Source organism: Propithecus coquereli, unplaced genomic scaffold (genome assembly GCF_000956105.1).
Source record: "Propithecus coquereli isolate 6110/MARCELLA unplaced genomic scaffold, Pcoq_1.0 Scaffold39, whole genome shotgun sequence".
In the NCBI taxonomy this organism is placed as follows: Eukaryota; Metazoa; Chordata; class Mammalia; order Primates; family Indriidae; genus Propithecus; species Propithecus coquereli.
In genome coordinates, this window is record NW_012149618.1 from 3,904,986 (window position 1) to 3,921,645 (window position 16,660).

Genomic DNA, 16,660 nt, shown 5'->3' on the forward strand with positions numbered 1-16,660 from the left:
GTGTTTCAAATATGTCATTTTTCTTTACATATTGTCTGTGCCTGCTTTTGTTCGACAGCAGCAGAGCTGAGTATTGTAAGAGACATTCTGGCTGCAAAGCGGACAATGTTTACCATGTGGCTTTTACTGAAAAAGTTTGTTGTTCCACAATGACTATTCCAGAAAACATAGATACATTTATTGGCTTTTAATGTCAGTTTGGAAATTTGATTTCCATATTTGTATTCACTGGACTTTAATACTATAAATACTTAACGATTGCATAATATGTTGGACATTATTCTTGCCAAGAATAGTGGGACCTTAAAAGTGAACAAAACAGTCTAAGTTCCTCATTCTGGAGGAGGTTACATTCTAGTGAGGAGTCATGGGGGGAGATGATAAATGAACACAGTACCTGGAATGTCTTATGCCATGGAGAAAAGTATAACCAAGAAGACTGGGTACCAGAGGTAGAAGATGGTTTTGTTAAATAGCTTGTTCAGGAAGCCACACTAAGAAGGTGACATTTGAGTAAGACCTGAAGCAGGTGAGGAATCCAGCCCCACCGATGGCTGGGAAGAGAGTTCCATGCAGAGGGAACAGCAAAAGAACTGGGCCAGTGGCCTGAGGTGGCAGTAATCCAGATGAGAGGTTAGGGTAGGTTGACCAGGGGCGTGAGAGAGAGGAGTCAAGGATGACTGAGGTTTTTGGTCTGGGAACCAAGAGGTAGAAGCTGCCATTTGCTGAGATGGGATGAATGTGGGAGTGTAGGTTTTGTGGGCAGGTTTGCTCATGAGCAGGTTAAGTTTGAGGTGTGTTTCAAATATCCAACTGGTGGTGCTGAGCAGGCAGTTGGCTATACACGTCCTGAGTTCAGGAAAGGTCTGAGGCAGAGATGTAAATTTGGAAGTTGTCAGTATAAAGGAGAAATTTTAAGCAGTGAGTCTGGCTGAGATTCAATTTCAAAGCCCAGACTTTTTTTTATCTCCAGGACATCTCTCACTCGATGACTAAACAGAATTTTTTTTAACCTCAAATTTTCTTTTCTTTTCAGTTCACCATTGGCATTGCTTCAGGATCTCCCACTATTCTTGCTCCCTCTCTGGGCAGATGCCCTCTCACCAGTAGGCATCCTGGGAAGCATGAAATGTGCCTTTCCCGGAGCAGAAGTGCTCAGTGTGGTCTAGGACCCGTGCTCTGCAGTCCACATTGAGGTCCTGGCCTTTGATCCACAGCCCTGCCTGGTTAAGTAGTGGCTGTGTCCTGCTTACTTCCGGCCCTGGTCTCGATTGGACTGCTCCCTTGCCTTGCCTTCTGTTTACTTGAATGTAACCACACTTTATTTTGCCCATGTGTACACTTAGCCAAAATCACCTTCTTTCTATTTGTTTCCATAAATATCTTACCTCCTGTACTAGACTTTAAGAGCATGTCTATGTTTTCTTTATCTTCCTGTTGTCCACAGTACTTTTCACATTGTCAGTGACTGATGCCTCAGGGATGGCAGTCAGATATGCATTTACCACACCTCCCCATTCCCCATCCTGGTTGTATGTCGTCAGAGTGAGGTATACAGCAGTAGCTCTTCAAGATGTGTTGTGAGGACCACCTGCCTCTGCATCCAGTAGGGAATGGGTTAACATGAAGATTCCCTGGTCCTATCTCAGACCTGCTGAGCCTAATAAATTAGCATCTCTGGGGTGGGGCCTTGATATCTGAGTTTGTAACAAGCTCTGCAGACTATTCTTAAGCAAACATGAAAACTCTTGGTGTAGAGAAAGATTACAGTCCCAGTTTCACTGTTTCCAGTTTGGGCAAGTCATCCATCTCAGGCCTCAGTTTTCTTTTACCTCTCTGCAATGAGTATGTTAACACTTGCTACCTACTTTGTAAGGCTGTTGTGGAAACTCAAACAATGAGCACTTAGAAACAAATTGTGAAGTGCTATGTAGCAGTACCCTGGCTAATATTATCTTGTAGTGTCTTTTTGTTTTTGTGCACAAGCTAAGCTCTAGCTACCTACAGATGAGCTCTTTTTGAACATGTAGACCAGTGATGTGTACATGAAGTTACCTAGTCCTGTTTATGTGCCTAAGCCTTTAGTAAATACCAGTTAACAGGAATCGGGTGGATACCCTTCCTGTGCCCTGGTGAGGCAGAAGGATTATCTTCTTATTCTCTGAGTCTTCCTTTGACCATCATTAAAACCTATTTGCAATGACTAAAAGCCCTGACTTCAGCATTATACAGTTCATCCATGTAACAAGAACACTTGTACCCACTAATATTTTGAAATAAAAATTATTTTTTTTAAAAAAAACTGTGTGCAATGAGAGGGAGGGAGTTAGAAAAATGTTTGTAATTTTAGTCTAGGATAACTATTGTATGCATTGATTTTTTTTTCTGCCAATAAAAATGTTTTAAAGGTAATTCCTAAGAAAAGTAACCTGTACCTGTATGATAGCAGAGTGGTAAAGCCGTTCATTGGAGTTTCAAAGTTGTAAATTTGTAACAAGATCAGAGTAAATTCACTCATTCCTGACCACTGATTATTTGAAAATAGTTCCAACTTGTTAGAGAAACTATGAGGGCGTCAACTGTAGGTAATAGGCCTGGGATTAAGTTGCAACAAGAGAAAAAAAGCTTTTTCTCTCTCCTAGCCTGTTTGTGTCTTGAGTAACTGGGTATCATTATAAATAGTTCATACCAAATCCTAGTAGAAAAACATCTGCTAAGTCCATTATTGTTTTGGGGGGCTTACTTAAAATGCTTTCCTACATGCTAACAAAATCCTTATGGTGGACATCTGTTAAGATTACTGCCCCTTAAACGCTTTTTTGAGATGTTAACAAACTTAAACACATTTCTGAACAAAGACTTGGTTAGTGTTCATGTCATTAGACATTCTGTTTGCAATTACAATAGTCCTATCTTTTGCATTTCTTTAAATGTAAAGTTTTCTTGCACTCCACCTTCTTTCTATCAAGTCCTCTGGCCCTCAGAGTTCATCCAGGTTTCCAGGAGTTGCTTTTCCTAGAATGAAAAAGGCCCTAATCACTTTAGTTCAGGTACCTAAATAAGTTTAATAAATGTTCCTGGAAACAGCCTCAAGGGCTTGTTTAGCCCAAGCATGGGCTGAAACACCCAAGCCATGTGTGGAACCAGATGTCAGGTTGGCAAGTAAGGACTTAGAAGTCACAAAAGTGATAACAAAGACCCAGAGTGGGGTAGATTTAGGTCAGAGAGACCTAGATTAGATGCCTCTTTGCTGTGTACCACCTATATGACCTTAGAGAGGTTAGTTAGCTTCTCTAAAGCTCCAGTGCTCTAATCTATAAGATGGGATAACACTAACACCTCTCTCATAGGTTGGTGTGAAGAAGAGGTATCATAGAGGAAAAGCACTTGTTATAGTGCCTGATGCATACTTAGTGCTTAGCAAATGGAGTATTCACTACTCCGTTATGCAGAGAATTCATTTACCAAGCAAATCCCTTTTATTGTCTTTTATACTCTTTTTGTTTATACTGTACCTAAGCAGAGAACAGCTGATCAAAATTATCCAGTATAGTAGTATACCTTCATATTTTTTAATTACTCTATTTAATGATTCCATAATCTTCTAAGTAATTTAATTTAGCAATTTCAACTTGTTTAGACTTTTCTCTAACAGGGAAGTTTTTCTGAGTGGTTAATCATAGTGTCATTGTCTCAGAACATTTCTATTTTTATTTGTCCCTCTAAAAATGGGAAACAAGAAATGGAATCCAGTACTCTAACGGAGGCCTTATGCTGTGAAGTGTGTTTAGTGGAAATACTAGATTAGTCACAAATGTAACGTAGCCAGGCTGCATCGATGCGTCAGTGAGCCTCTCACTCAGTGAGACTCCCCAGATTTTCTTCTACCTGTGTACTTAACTCATCTTTCTGATCTCATATCTTTTATGTTCTTGTCCTGTTGAACTCATCGAGACTCTGCCATATTGAATTACACCCTGATTTTGTTTAACTGAAGGATTGAGAAACTCTTGAGATGGGTCTCAAGTTGAATCTATAATATAAGATGAGGGCTAACAACAGGTCTAGAAAATGCTTTACTGGGAAAAAAATTCTAGTTAGAAAACAACAAAACCAGAGCCTCTCCTTAATTTAGTATTTATGTTCTTCTGGATTTTCGGAATCTATAAATGATTTTTAATCCCACCAGGTTAACTTGTGACACGTGATATCTTAAAATGAGAAAAAGTGAGATGGCAATGTGACAAATTTTACAGATAAAAGCTTTGAGGACAATTTGAATCATTTATACCACTGTTTCAATATATAGGTAGGGATTAGACTTTTAAAAATTTTACACTGTCTTGCTATGAAAAAATTCCTAATGAAAAAGGACATAGGCTTTGGAACCAGAAAGACCTGGGTTCAAGCTCATCTCTGTAAATTTCTTGGTGGATTATCTTGGACAGGATACTTTTTACTCTTAGACCCTTAGTTTTCTCATCTATAAATCGGGCTAATTAGGTCTACATGGCAGGGTTATTGTGAGGTTTAGAGATCATGAAGTGCCCAGTAGAGTACCTGGCAAAAGTGGGTACTCAATAAATAACAGTGACTTGTTTTATTATAATGGCTTTCCTGGCAGGCCACCAGGAAACATAATCTGGCTCAGATTCTTGAGGTCCCTGGCATTCCTCTACCTTGAAGAGACTTATCAGTAGTGCTCTAATCACACATCCAGAATGGGAAAGTCAAGTTCTTAAACATAGTTAGGCTAGTGCTTGTTGAACTGAATTGACGACGGCATAACTTTTCTTAGGATTTCTGTTAGGTTGGAGGCTGAAGGCAGCTTTGTTATCCTAGAAGTTCCCCATTTCTATGCTTCAGCCTCCAATACTCCCATGAATCATACTGTGGAGGAGGCAGCCAGGTCAACTTCCTCTCCCTCCGAACCCTGTTCAAGGGCAAAGAATAGCAGGACACTAAGGCTGACCCAAGTGTCTCTGACAGTTCCCTGTCATGACCCTTGGACAGAGAACATTCGAACTAGAATAAAGTCTCTCTTGGAATGCTTGGTGCTATTTTAAGGTCAGTGTAACTCTAATTAGTAGTCTAACCCTTTTAATGCTTTAAGAGAGATGAGTCTTTTTGAGAGTAGTGTTATCCCCACTGCACTGATAAGGAAGTTGGGTAGAACCAAAGAGAAAAAAATTGACAGAAGCAAGAATTATGATTGAGAATCACTGGCCCTTCTGGTTTTCTCCAGTGCTAAATTATGTTTTGCTCATTTTACTTGTCCACTAAGATAAAACCCCACATGGGGGGAAAGGGAGTTGCTGTTCCATATAGGTCAAAATCAAAAACCTATTGTCTCAAGTCAAGCTTTCAGATAGGCTAACTCCCTGCATTTTTCCATGTCAAAATACTCAAAAATAATTTCTTTATGCTGATCATACTGCAGCCAAGTTAAATCTTCAATTAAGTCATGCATTGCTTAACGACAGGGACCCCTTCTGAGAAATGCATCGGGCAATTTAATTGTTGTGCGAACGTGATAGAGTGTGCTTACGCAAACCTAGATGGCATAGCCTACTACACACCTAGGCTATGTGGTATAGCCTACTGCTCCTAGGCTACAAACCTGTACAGCATGTACCTATATTGAATAATGTAGGCATCTGTAACACAATGGTAAGTATTTGTGTATCTGTGTATATCTAAACATAGAAAAGGTATAATAAAAATATGATATTATAATCTTATGGAACCACATTGACCAAAACATTGTATGTGGCACATGACTGTATTAGAGACACTCTGGATATTTGCAGACAGAGCAAAGTTCACAAAGGGCTCTATTAATTTCATTTGCAGGGAAAAAAATAGTATTAATACATTCAGTATAGACAACTCTTACGTTTGACTTTTAGAGCCAACAAGACAGACCTGGAAATGTTCTTCTGATTACCTTTTGGTCTATTTAATTATCCCCATTGTTGGAAAGGTTTTTCAAACTCTGGCCTTGTCCTTCTAATTTATATCTACAGATTTAGTTTCAATTCTAAGAATTATCAACTAATTTCATATTTCATTTTAGTCCATGAAGTAGAAGGTACTTTTTCATCAGAACTATCCTTTTCACCCTTTCCTCTTCCCAAGTTCAGCCTGAGCCCCTGCCACAGTGATTCACTTTTTCCTCGCCTTTTTACCCCTGCTTCCTCACTGCACCGCTCTAGAGATCAGAAGAATCAGCATCAAGGAGTCCCTTTCATCTCCTTCTCATTCTGTCCTCAGCCATTTAGTGGGTTAATCAGGCCCTGCCTTCTTTCCAGCCAGCCTTGCATTCCTGGGAATATCTGGGTGAACCCCGGAATCTCTGCACAGTGTGAGTTTGCTGCTGTACACGCTCAGCCTGATATTTTTTGATTCATGAATATTAAGTAAGTAGAGATCACAAGACCTTACCTCCATCATGCACCCTTTAAAAACATAATAGCTCTTTTATTTCATGGCACTTGATTTTGTTTATTCAGCATGATCAGGGCAGCATTTAGCTATAGTGAGCCTGTTAAACATTTACCGGTGAGGCAGATCTTTATGCAGGAATCAGCAGCACTTATCAGTGTGTGACTCTGGATGTTAGGTTTTATACCCTTACAAGCTAAGAAACTACTGAGTGAAACAAAGGGTAAAATAAGCATCTTTTAAAAAATAAGCACTTAGTTAAAACTGTCCTTTGTCGTACCTGAAGTACTTCCCACACGGAGATTCGTCCTGCACAGGCAACTGCGTTATTTAGAATTAGACATGCCGAGTGGTTGGTTCGTCACATTCCCGATCAAGTGAATCAGATTGTTTGATGGTTGGAGTGGGGGAGTACTGAGTAGGAACAAAAGTAAGAGGAATGCTTGCCTTGTCGCTGTGTGGAAAATTGTAGAGGGGGATGAGCTGCGCATCACAGTGTCTGCCTCAGTGGTGGTCTGAGTGTCTCCAGGAGCCTTTCGTCATCACCAGGCTCCCCACCCAGCTGACTTGCAGCCAGACCCACTGTTTCTTCCTGTGCGTGTAGTCTTCATGACTAAAATCCCCCTCCACTCAGGCAGTCAACTATTTCAGCAGAAACAGCCTGGACTCTGGTGACAGGCAGACCTGCGTTCAGATCTTGCTTTTACCTATGTCTAGTTGTATGAATCTGAAGCAGTTTTTTCTCTTTGAGCCTCAACTTCTTCACCTGTAAAATTGCAATGATAATTCCCACCTTGTTGAATTTTGGGGAGGATTAAATTAGATAATGTGATAAAGTACCTAGCAACAAGTGTTCTTGATAGTGACAGAAGCAGGGTACAGAAGCATGGGCCTGGCAGCAGAACAGCTGGCCTTGGGATTTTTTCACCTCTCTGCTTCATTCCATTGTTACAGGCAATTTTTGTTAAATGGCTGTATTTCAGAATGACACAATTAAAGCAGAGAAAGTTTCAAGTTTAGAGGATTACACACAAACTATTTTCTTTCCTTGTGTGCAATTTAGTGAATGATTAAGAACGTATCTTGTAATATTTTATATAAGTCAAAACCCATAAAATTCAATTCCAGGGAACTATCTAAATTATTTTCTTTTTTGTTTTGATATTTTATTATGCCAAGGATTATTCCTCTAAGTAAGTTATATGAGTAGCTTGGATCCTGGCATTCTTTATGTTATACAGATACTTGACCAATAAGGATACAAATATTGGATTTATTTTTCTTGTACTATAAAATTTTCTTCGTAATCAGTTTTCCATCCTAATGGAATCATTAGAATCTTCTTGTTAGATGTATGCCTTCTGTGTAATTTGTACGTACAAAAGAGGACACAAAAAGCCTTCCTCTGGTTCACAGGAATTCATAGAAATTTTCCTAGCCTCTTCAGAGTTTAGGCCAAACCTAATCCATTGTCTACTCTTAAGAGTGTCAAAAGGCAACTATGGTCTTGCCGATTCTGTGCAGTTGCTGAGTGCAGGTGACTCATGAATGTCATGCTTAGTCAAATGCTGCCTTAGGATTTTCTTAGTTGTCAGAGTTGTGCTTTTAGGTATTATCTGAGCAGAAAAAGTTAATGTTGAGTATTTCCACTCCACATTGACTTCCTCACATGACCTGAGATTTTGTTCATTGAGATTTTTCATTCCCATAAGCAAATAAACATAAAATTTATTTTTACCAGAAAAATTAATTTCTGAAATCTATAGTCAATAGGGAGGCAGGATGGGTCTGAAGTCCTTTTAGTAGTTATATATGTTCCCTGTATCACAAACCTCAGACTGAGTGAGTCTGCCCTAAACTCTTCAGGAATGATTTTCTAGGCAGTTTTGGTGTTACCTTTTTCTTCCACTTACAACCTTGTAACTGTGGTGACTTGGATAATGAATAACCACCATATTAAGGGATTTTAGGTGTTTTTTTTTTAAATATCCTATCATATTACAGAGAGAGTTTAAGGGAGTTATAGAAATATATACATTAAAATAAAATTAGAAAAACAAACTAGGGCAAAAGAAAAGTAAGAATAGGAAAGAAGACGTAGTCAAGATTAAGAGTGATAAATGAAACGCATGCTGTGAAGCTCTGAACAATTTCTTTTAATGATTGTATGCTGGTTAATTTAAACTAAAAAGGGAATCTATGGAAGTTCTGAAAACTATTTCTGAATCATCATTGAATTAATGCTTAGATCAGTTATTGACCATACCTCTTGTTAAGACTGTACCTTCTTCTTGTGTACCTTTTAGAATTCAAGGTTAACAGAGCTGATAAGATGTAATGTTGTCTGTTACAATGTTTTATTAGTTCATTTAAGTTCAGGTGTTTAATGAATAAATTATCTTTGCCCAGCAATGACTTGGGCATAATGAAGAGTATAAAAGTGTCTGTTTTGATAATACATACAGCCCACTAACGTTGGTAAGACATTACCCATACTCATGAAAATTTGCTAATTTGTACTGTTGTTTGGTAAGATCCTTAGTTGTTATCAATGACGTATAAGGCTAGTTTAACAAAATGTATTGAAATACAGAAATTTAATCAGAAAGTGAAGGCCGTATTCCCATCATCATTAATCCAGGCAGTTGGTGGCCAGACTTCGATGAGAGAAGCCAAGTCTGTTTGGGGATATCACTTCTTAAGTTGCTTGAGCCCTAAGAGAAGTGTCCATTGTACTCTTGTCCTTTCAGTGCACTTGGCGGCTCCTCAGCTCTTCATATCCCAGCTTTTCCAGGAGGAGGATGTCTCATTGATTATGTTCCTCAAGTGTGCCACCTGCTCACCAATAAGGTAAAGCGAGTCCCCTTACTCCGTCTTGTGAGACGCCCTCCTCTGGTACACCACATACCAGAATCTTCACGCATGTACCATCCTCCTCCGGCCATCTTCTTGGTTTCAGCCTCCAGCTGACATCTGCATTTCCTACTTTGTATTACAGTTCTTCTGTTTCTCTTCTTATTTCTTTGCCCTCCTTCCTTTTCTGAGGATTCTGACCTCCTGTTCCAGTCTTACCTTCATCTCTTAATTTTATATCTGCAGATTTAAGTCACCTTTTTCTTGAATTTCCTTTATTCCCTAAGTTTTTGCTAGATCTTGCACCTTCTTACAGTTTTAAATTTTTGAACCCCTTTGCTTCCCAACGATCTAGTGTGTGTGTGTGTGTATGTTTGCCACTGGTTGATATCAGCGTATTTCTTTAAAACTACCTTCATCTCTTTCTGCTTTTCTGTACCTCACTTTTTAAGAGTCGGCTTTTGATTCTTCCTGTCATGTCTGGGAGCATTTTGCTAGAGTCCTTCTCCTAGAGGCAAGATTTCTAAGTCAGCTGGTCTTATACCAAGGAGTATCAGATTATCTAAAGCTTACTCTTAGCTACATTAACGAGCCATTACATTGGCAAGTAGCTAAGTTTACTCTAATGGTTGGTGTCAGATATTTCCAAAAAGTGTAAGAATATACTTGTTAATGTCCAGCCAGTGTATTTATTTAGCTGAAAACTAGAGATATTAATGTACAAGCAACACTAACTCTCTTTCCTCTCCCACATGGATGGTGACTCAGTTTGCTTAATTGCCAAAGTACAGTTTTCTTCGCTCCTTTTGACTTGTTCACATTGGCTTGGAAAATAGATCTTTTGTTTGTCTCTTTCATTCAAAAGATAGCTCATGTCTATATAGAAAATATTTTAAAAGTACAATAATATTTCAAAGGCTTCAGTATTATTTTTCAAATGTCAGAGAAACTAAAATCTGGCAACTCTGCAGTCTATGGGCCTGGTACAGATTCCAGGGCATTTAACTCTCCCAGAATGGTTATTTCTCATCAGACCAAATTCCCCCAGCCTCTGCCCTCCCACAAAACTGATCGGAGGGCAGAATTCTTATTTACATTCTGGGACTTTGCACTGCCTTCAAATCTGTGTCCCAGAATTATGGAGAAAAATGCAAATTTGGTCTTCCAGAACTGAGAAGAAAAGCCTTTTTAAAGCTCTCCAATTGAGATTAATTTCAGTCATACATTTTCCTCAAAAAAATTATAATACCGTTTTCCCAGAAATATAAGAATCAGTCAATTTTTCTTATCTGGTTCCCTTTCATTAATTTTACTTGTCTTTTAAAATTGGTGTTCTTCTGTTTGCTACAAATGAGGACAGTATGGGCTGCTTTTAGAAACAATCTCTTCAAATGAATTTCCATAATTACATTGGAATCTATCTTTATAGCCAGTTTTGTTGTGGGTTTCTGTTAAAATGGTTTTCTGTTTTTAAAATCAAGTATACAGAACTGTTTTCATCCCCTTTTTAAACAAAGCCACTTAAGCAAACTTATCATCTGTTTTTCTTTTCCCAAAATAACATTCATTTCTGATCCTGTATCGAGCCTGCAAAGTAAGCACTGTTTTTATAAATTGACATAAACCCCTATTACATAAATAGAATTGTTTTACATTTAAAGGGTACAACATGACTGTCAGTACCAATTGTGTCAAGGTTATTTCAAGCACTTTATCTTGAGCTTTTATTAGCCATGGAAACTCAGTATGACTGTAGCCAATATAAACAATTTTGGGGGTCTCTCCTTCCCACTGTTTCTTTCAGCCATTAAGAGGACATTATAAGGAATGTGTTTTCATGTTAGAAGTTGATGGGTAAATGACTAACTTTCAGATGCCTAGCTTAATGAGTTCACAATTATTTTTTTTTTTACAGAAACTGTCATTAGGGTAACAAGGAAATATAAAAAGGCACAGCAAAGTAAAATCGCCTATTGTAACACTCCTTATTCTGAATATTAGGATTTTAAAAAGAAAGAATTAAGCATTGTTCTGCCTTTTTAATAGGAGTTCAAGATAACAAAATAACCCCATTTGATGAGAGAAAGCTTTTCTTTATAGAGAATGAGAGCTGATAAATGCAAAAGGAATGATACAATTCATAAATCACCATTTTGCATTCCCTAATGAAATAATTGATTCAGACAAGGATCTCCAACAATACTAAAACCATGAGTTGAAAGGTTGATGAGGAACTAGGTTTTCACATGCTTCAAGAGGTACAGCCATAGAATACTCACTGTGGCAAAGGGAAACGTCCCTTTACACTAGATTGGACTGGCTGTTGTCACCTTTACCAAGTGATCAAGGCTAATATCACCTATGAAGTTTTCTTGCTAAAAATGTTTAACTTGGGCCCAATCACACCTTTAGCTCTAACTTCCAATTTATAAGACATACAGGGGGTAAAGGAAAAAGAAAAGAAACAATCAGAGACTCGAGACATTCTGTAAGACAACTAGCCCAGTTTCTTTGAAAAGTCAGTATATTCATGTGCAGGGACACACACATACACACACATCTACACTAAAGGAGGTGCTATTATTCTAGATTAAGACACTTAAAAGGCATAAAAAGCAAGATGCCTAATCCTTAATTGTATACTGCTTTTTAAAAAACATTTTGGGGACAATTGGGAAATTTTGAAAATGGACAGGGTACTAGAATTCAGAGACTGATCACTGGATTTGTTGGGTATGATAATGGTATTGTGGTTATGTAAGATAATGTCATATTTTTTAGAGTTGCGTACTGAAGTATTTAGGGGTGAAATGTCATGATGTCTCTAATTTCCTTTGAAATGTTGATGGATAGGTTGGTAGGTAGGTAGATGGATGGATGCTGGATAGATGCTGGAGGAACCAATGAGGCAAAGTAGTCACAGTTGGTGAGTATAGGTGGTTGGAATATGGTGTTCATTTTATTAATCTTTCTACTTCTTGGAATCTTTGAAATTTTTTTTATAAAAAGCATTTAAAATTTCCTACTCCACTTACCAGCTCTGGGTTCCTATTCCAGGTGCAGTATGTGATTCAGGGATATCACAAAAGAAGAGAGTATATTGCTGCTTTCCTCAGCCACTTTGGCACGTAAGTTCTGCTCTGTTTAAACTATGCACCAACCCTGCCCTCACTTGCTGACGACCCTAACATAGGGACTTGATTAAGAAAATAGCTCTTGGTTCTTACATATGATACCTTTTCAATGCCACTTTCTTCTTGGTGTGCTGTTTATATGAAAGCTCCTAGGAGGATGTTTAGTATTCTTTGGCAAATAATAGAATCCAATATCTATCTGGAGCAGCAGCATGGCTAGCCCAAACACAGCAGTAATAATGGCGGTAACACCTGCTCGTTGTAGAGCTCTTTGCAGTTTGCAAAGCACCTTCACTTCCCCCACCTCACAGAAGCCACGAGGTGAACCAGGTGGGCCTTGTGACACATTTTATTGAGGAAAGCCCTGAAACTGTGCTAAGCTCAGTAACCCAATGGCAGTCACACACCTAGAAGTGGTGGAGCCAGGACAGGAACCCCATTTCTCCAGGACTCAGGTCTCCTGAGAGAGACTTGGGAAGGAAATCTAACATTAGATGCAAAAGCGGTGACTCACATTTGAAATTAGGAGTTGAAGATGGCACCAAGAGAGGAAAGGGAAGCGTGTGACTGCAGTCACCGAGTGGGCAACTCCTCCTGCTCTGTCCCTGTGCATTTCCCCTTTCCTTCTGGCCAGTGGCTGTGCTGCTCTGTAGCCTGTTTCCTTAAATGACGTCAGAGGCCTTATTAAGCTTCTCCTGGAGTTAGCTCCGGGGAATGCATTTTCCTCATGCTCATTAAGGAGATGGGAGCATTCTACCCATGGGGGAAACTAGGCACTAAGGGTTTTAGTGGTCTGGTTGTAGCCCACCTTATTCCAGAGAAGGTTTATAAATATATAATTATGTATACAGTAACACAAAATGAAAATTTTAAATAAGTAAATGAAGAAATTAGGACAAAAGGAAATTGGGAGTAGGAAAGAGAAAATGAAACCAAGAATATGGCTGGCCATTCTCTAGGGTATAATTTTCAAAGTGTGGCAAAGTCAGCAAAATCTATCACTCCTCAAAACAATTTTGAGAAATTTCCTCAATACCCATAGTGGAATTTTTCATTCCTCCAAAATAGAAGTGTCAATATCCAAACAGTAGGACTCTCTCTCAGATGAATCTTTAATACTTAAGATTGTTTTTGGTTTCGTATATGAACATTTTTAAAAAGTACTTTTGATACAGTGGTTAATCAATGATACCACTGGTCTTCTGATCTTCAAGTAAGATTGTCTTTAGTATATATAACTGAAAATGAGGAAGCTAGCACAGTGACCTCCAAAGTGGGGTACACACACCCCAGAGGTTACACAACTCACCCCATTGGAATACAAGAAAAACATGAAATTTATATTTATATTTGTTTTCAAATCTCATTCTTTTTAAATGTACATTTTTGTGTTTTATTACGTATATAATACAGTAATAGTACTTATTACTGTACTATATGCGTACTAAAAAGGATTATGTACTTGTTTTTACCTATAGGATATAGAATCTAAAAGGTTTAAGTATCAGTAGTGTTATAACATTATGTTAATTATAAGTTCATGGAGAGAAATATGAATTGGTGAGTGGAATTGGTGACTTGAAATCTGAATGATAAACCAACCATCTTTGAGCAGATCCCTTAGCCTTTAGTATCTTAGTTCCTTTGCCTTTACAAAGAGGGCAGCTGTTCCTTTCTGCTTATACTGGGTGGTCATCAAATTCAATGACCTGGTTCAGCCAGGAGAAGGCATCTCTAAGGATATGAAAGACCTCCTTGTATGAATGAGAGAGAAAATCACTTCTGTCCTCAGTGTGTGGTTGGTATTGTCACATCTTGGCAGCACTCCCCCAGGCACTCAGCTCTTGAGGGAAATGAGTGAGGTGAGCCTACCAGAATCCTACCCAGCCCCAACAGTGGCCAGGGGCTATTCTCCCTTGATCCGTGAGCTGTGCGTCTCGCATCTGAGCCCAGCACCCACACATCTCGTGTTGCTACTTTGTCTTGAGCCCAGTGGGGAGAATGAGGGGACACAAGTGAAAGGATTCCATGTACTTTGGAAGAAAAGTAATATATAATCCTGAATTTAATAATACTGTCATTGCTCATTACTGTTTAATGCCCAGTGAAGGTGAGGCTTAACACTCACTGTATGGATAGTATGCTGCTGTTTGATGTTATAGTGTCATTGCTGATCTGATTTCTTAATTTGTCCTTTTACTCATAATTAGTAGCTAACATTTGTACAGCATTTTATGGTTTATCTTATTTGTTTCTTATACCTCTGCAATGAAGTTTGCAGATGAGGAAACTGAGGCTGCAAAGGTTAAGTGATTTGCATGAGGCCGTAATAGATAGTAAACGGCAAAGCTGTGACTTGACCCTATTCCCTCATTCCAAATCCCCGGCCCTTCCTACAGTAATCCTCGCTTGCCTTAAATGCATCTGAGATTCGATAACCCTGACTTCATGATTATATTCTTTACTTGGTGTCATCCCTTTTATACCTTATTTTTATGAGGGTTTTTTGTTTGTGTGTGTATGTTTTGTTACTTAGAGGTGTCGTGGAATATGATGCAGAAGGCTTTACAAAACTCACTCTGCTGCTGATGTGGAAAGATTTTTGTTTTCTTGTACACAGTGAGTATACTTTTGCTATCAGCATGTCAGCATACATTTAAAAATGTTCTGAACCACATGTAATAATCGCTCCAAGAACCTTTAGTGACCTGACTTGTTTCCTTTTACTTTAGTATATGTATATTTATTGTGTGATCTTGAAGAGAAAAATATCTCCAGACCAGTGGTTCTCAACCACTGGAGCAATTTTGCCCCTTAGGTGAGGTTTGGCAATGTCCGGAGACATTTTTGGTTGTCACGATTGGCAGCGGGGGTGGGGGATGGCTACTTGGCTACTTGCCTCTGGTGGGTAGAGGTCAATGATGCAGCTAAACATCCTACAATGCACAAGACAGCCCCTCACAAAAATATTGAGTCCAAAATGTCAGTATTGCCAGGCTGAGGACACCCTACCCTAAACAGATTTCTGTTTCAAAGTATCTTTCCAGTATCAAGCCTCAAAACTTTCAGAATTACTCAAAACATTTGGTTATCATCCTTATTAAGTGCAAGGTCTCCAGCTTTGATAATACGCAGTGCATAACTTAAAGGTGGGGCAGCATCTATCTCAGTGGGTCCACAACATCGCTTCTCGGGGTTCTCGCACAGAGCAGGCAAACTTAAATGGTGGTTGTGTTGTATCATTCAATCAGTCAGTAAACATTGGCCCAGCTTTTTCTTGGTGGATAATTTAGAGTCTCTTTTGTTTATTTCCTGGTTATATAAGAACCAGTGACCCATGGTGTCAGGTTTCAGTTGCAAGTCAACTGAGACCTTCGTTCTGTAGTAATTTGGTATGCAAAATTCCTAGTCTTCAAGCCAATGGCAAAGGAGTTCTAGCTTTCCCAGCTTGAATTAGAGAGAAGAGTGGGTTTGAGTTGGCTTCACTCAGTATGTAGAACTTACCCTACGCCTTAATAAAATATTTCAGCAAGAAAAACTTTGGCCGTATTTAGCCAAGGCATCCAACAGCATGAAGATACTGACTTCGGGGGATTTTTCTTCCCCAGTAGATTTACCTTCTTGGTTGTGATTTGCCTAGGTTAAAATAGTTTTCAAATTCTTTTTTTTTTTCATCTGATCTCACACCAATGGTTAATAAGGGAGGAAACCCAAAAATGTACATAGTGGCAGAAGGAGGAAAGTCTCTAAGTAAAACGCTATCATGGTATAATCCACGTAGAGATAATTGAGAGCTGGCTGTCCTTGGAAGGAGTTGGACCTCTCTGCTCTTTAGGTGTTGCCCAACAATCACCAGCTTGTCGAGGTGTCACATACCATGTCACCACCATAACCTGCAGTATGGGGCAGGCGGAGGAGGGAAGCCTCGCAGTCAAGACCTCCTGGCAGCCTCCTCTTTGCTTCCTGTCTTCTGTGGCTCTACTCATCTGTGCTGAACACTGGCGCTTCCAGCCACCACTTTTGATTCTGACCTTATGTGTCCTTGCTTTGGTTTTGCATTCTGAGTCTTAATTCCTTTGGGAGACCTCACTTCCTGTTTGCCTTATTCACATTAGCACACTGCCTTGGTCCCAGTGATTCTTTTTCTAACCTGGTAACCCAGCCCCTGATCCAGACTGCATCCTCCATTTATCTTTTTGACTCAGGACAGTTGCCTGGTGGGATTCCCC

At 39.1% G+C, this 16,660-nt stretch overlaps 1 protein-coding gene across 1 annotated transcript in view; it reads left to right on the top strand.

Annotated features, from left to right (window-relative positions):
• BRE (brain and reproductive organ-expressed (TNFRSF1A modulator)) overlaps positions 1-16,660 on the top strand; it is a 415,486-nt gene that overhangs the window by 327,147 nt on the left and 71,679 nt on the right. The window contains exons 6-8 of the mRNA XM_012652415.1: positions 9,195-9,294; positions 12,355-12,425; positions 14,968-15,050. Coding sequence (XP_012507869.1) covers positions 9,195-9,294; positions 12,355-12,425; positions 14,968-15,050 — 254 coding nt within the window. The remainder of the gene's footprint in view (positions 1-9,194; positions 9,295-12,354; positions 12,426-14,967; positions 15,051-16,660) is intronic.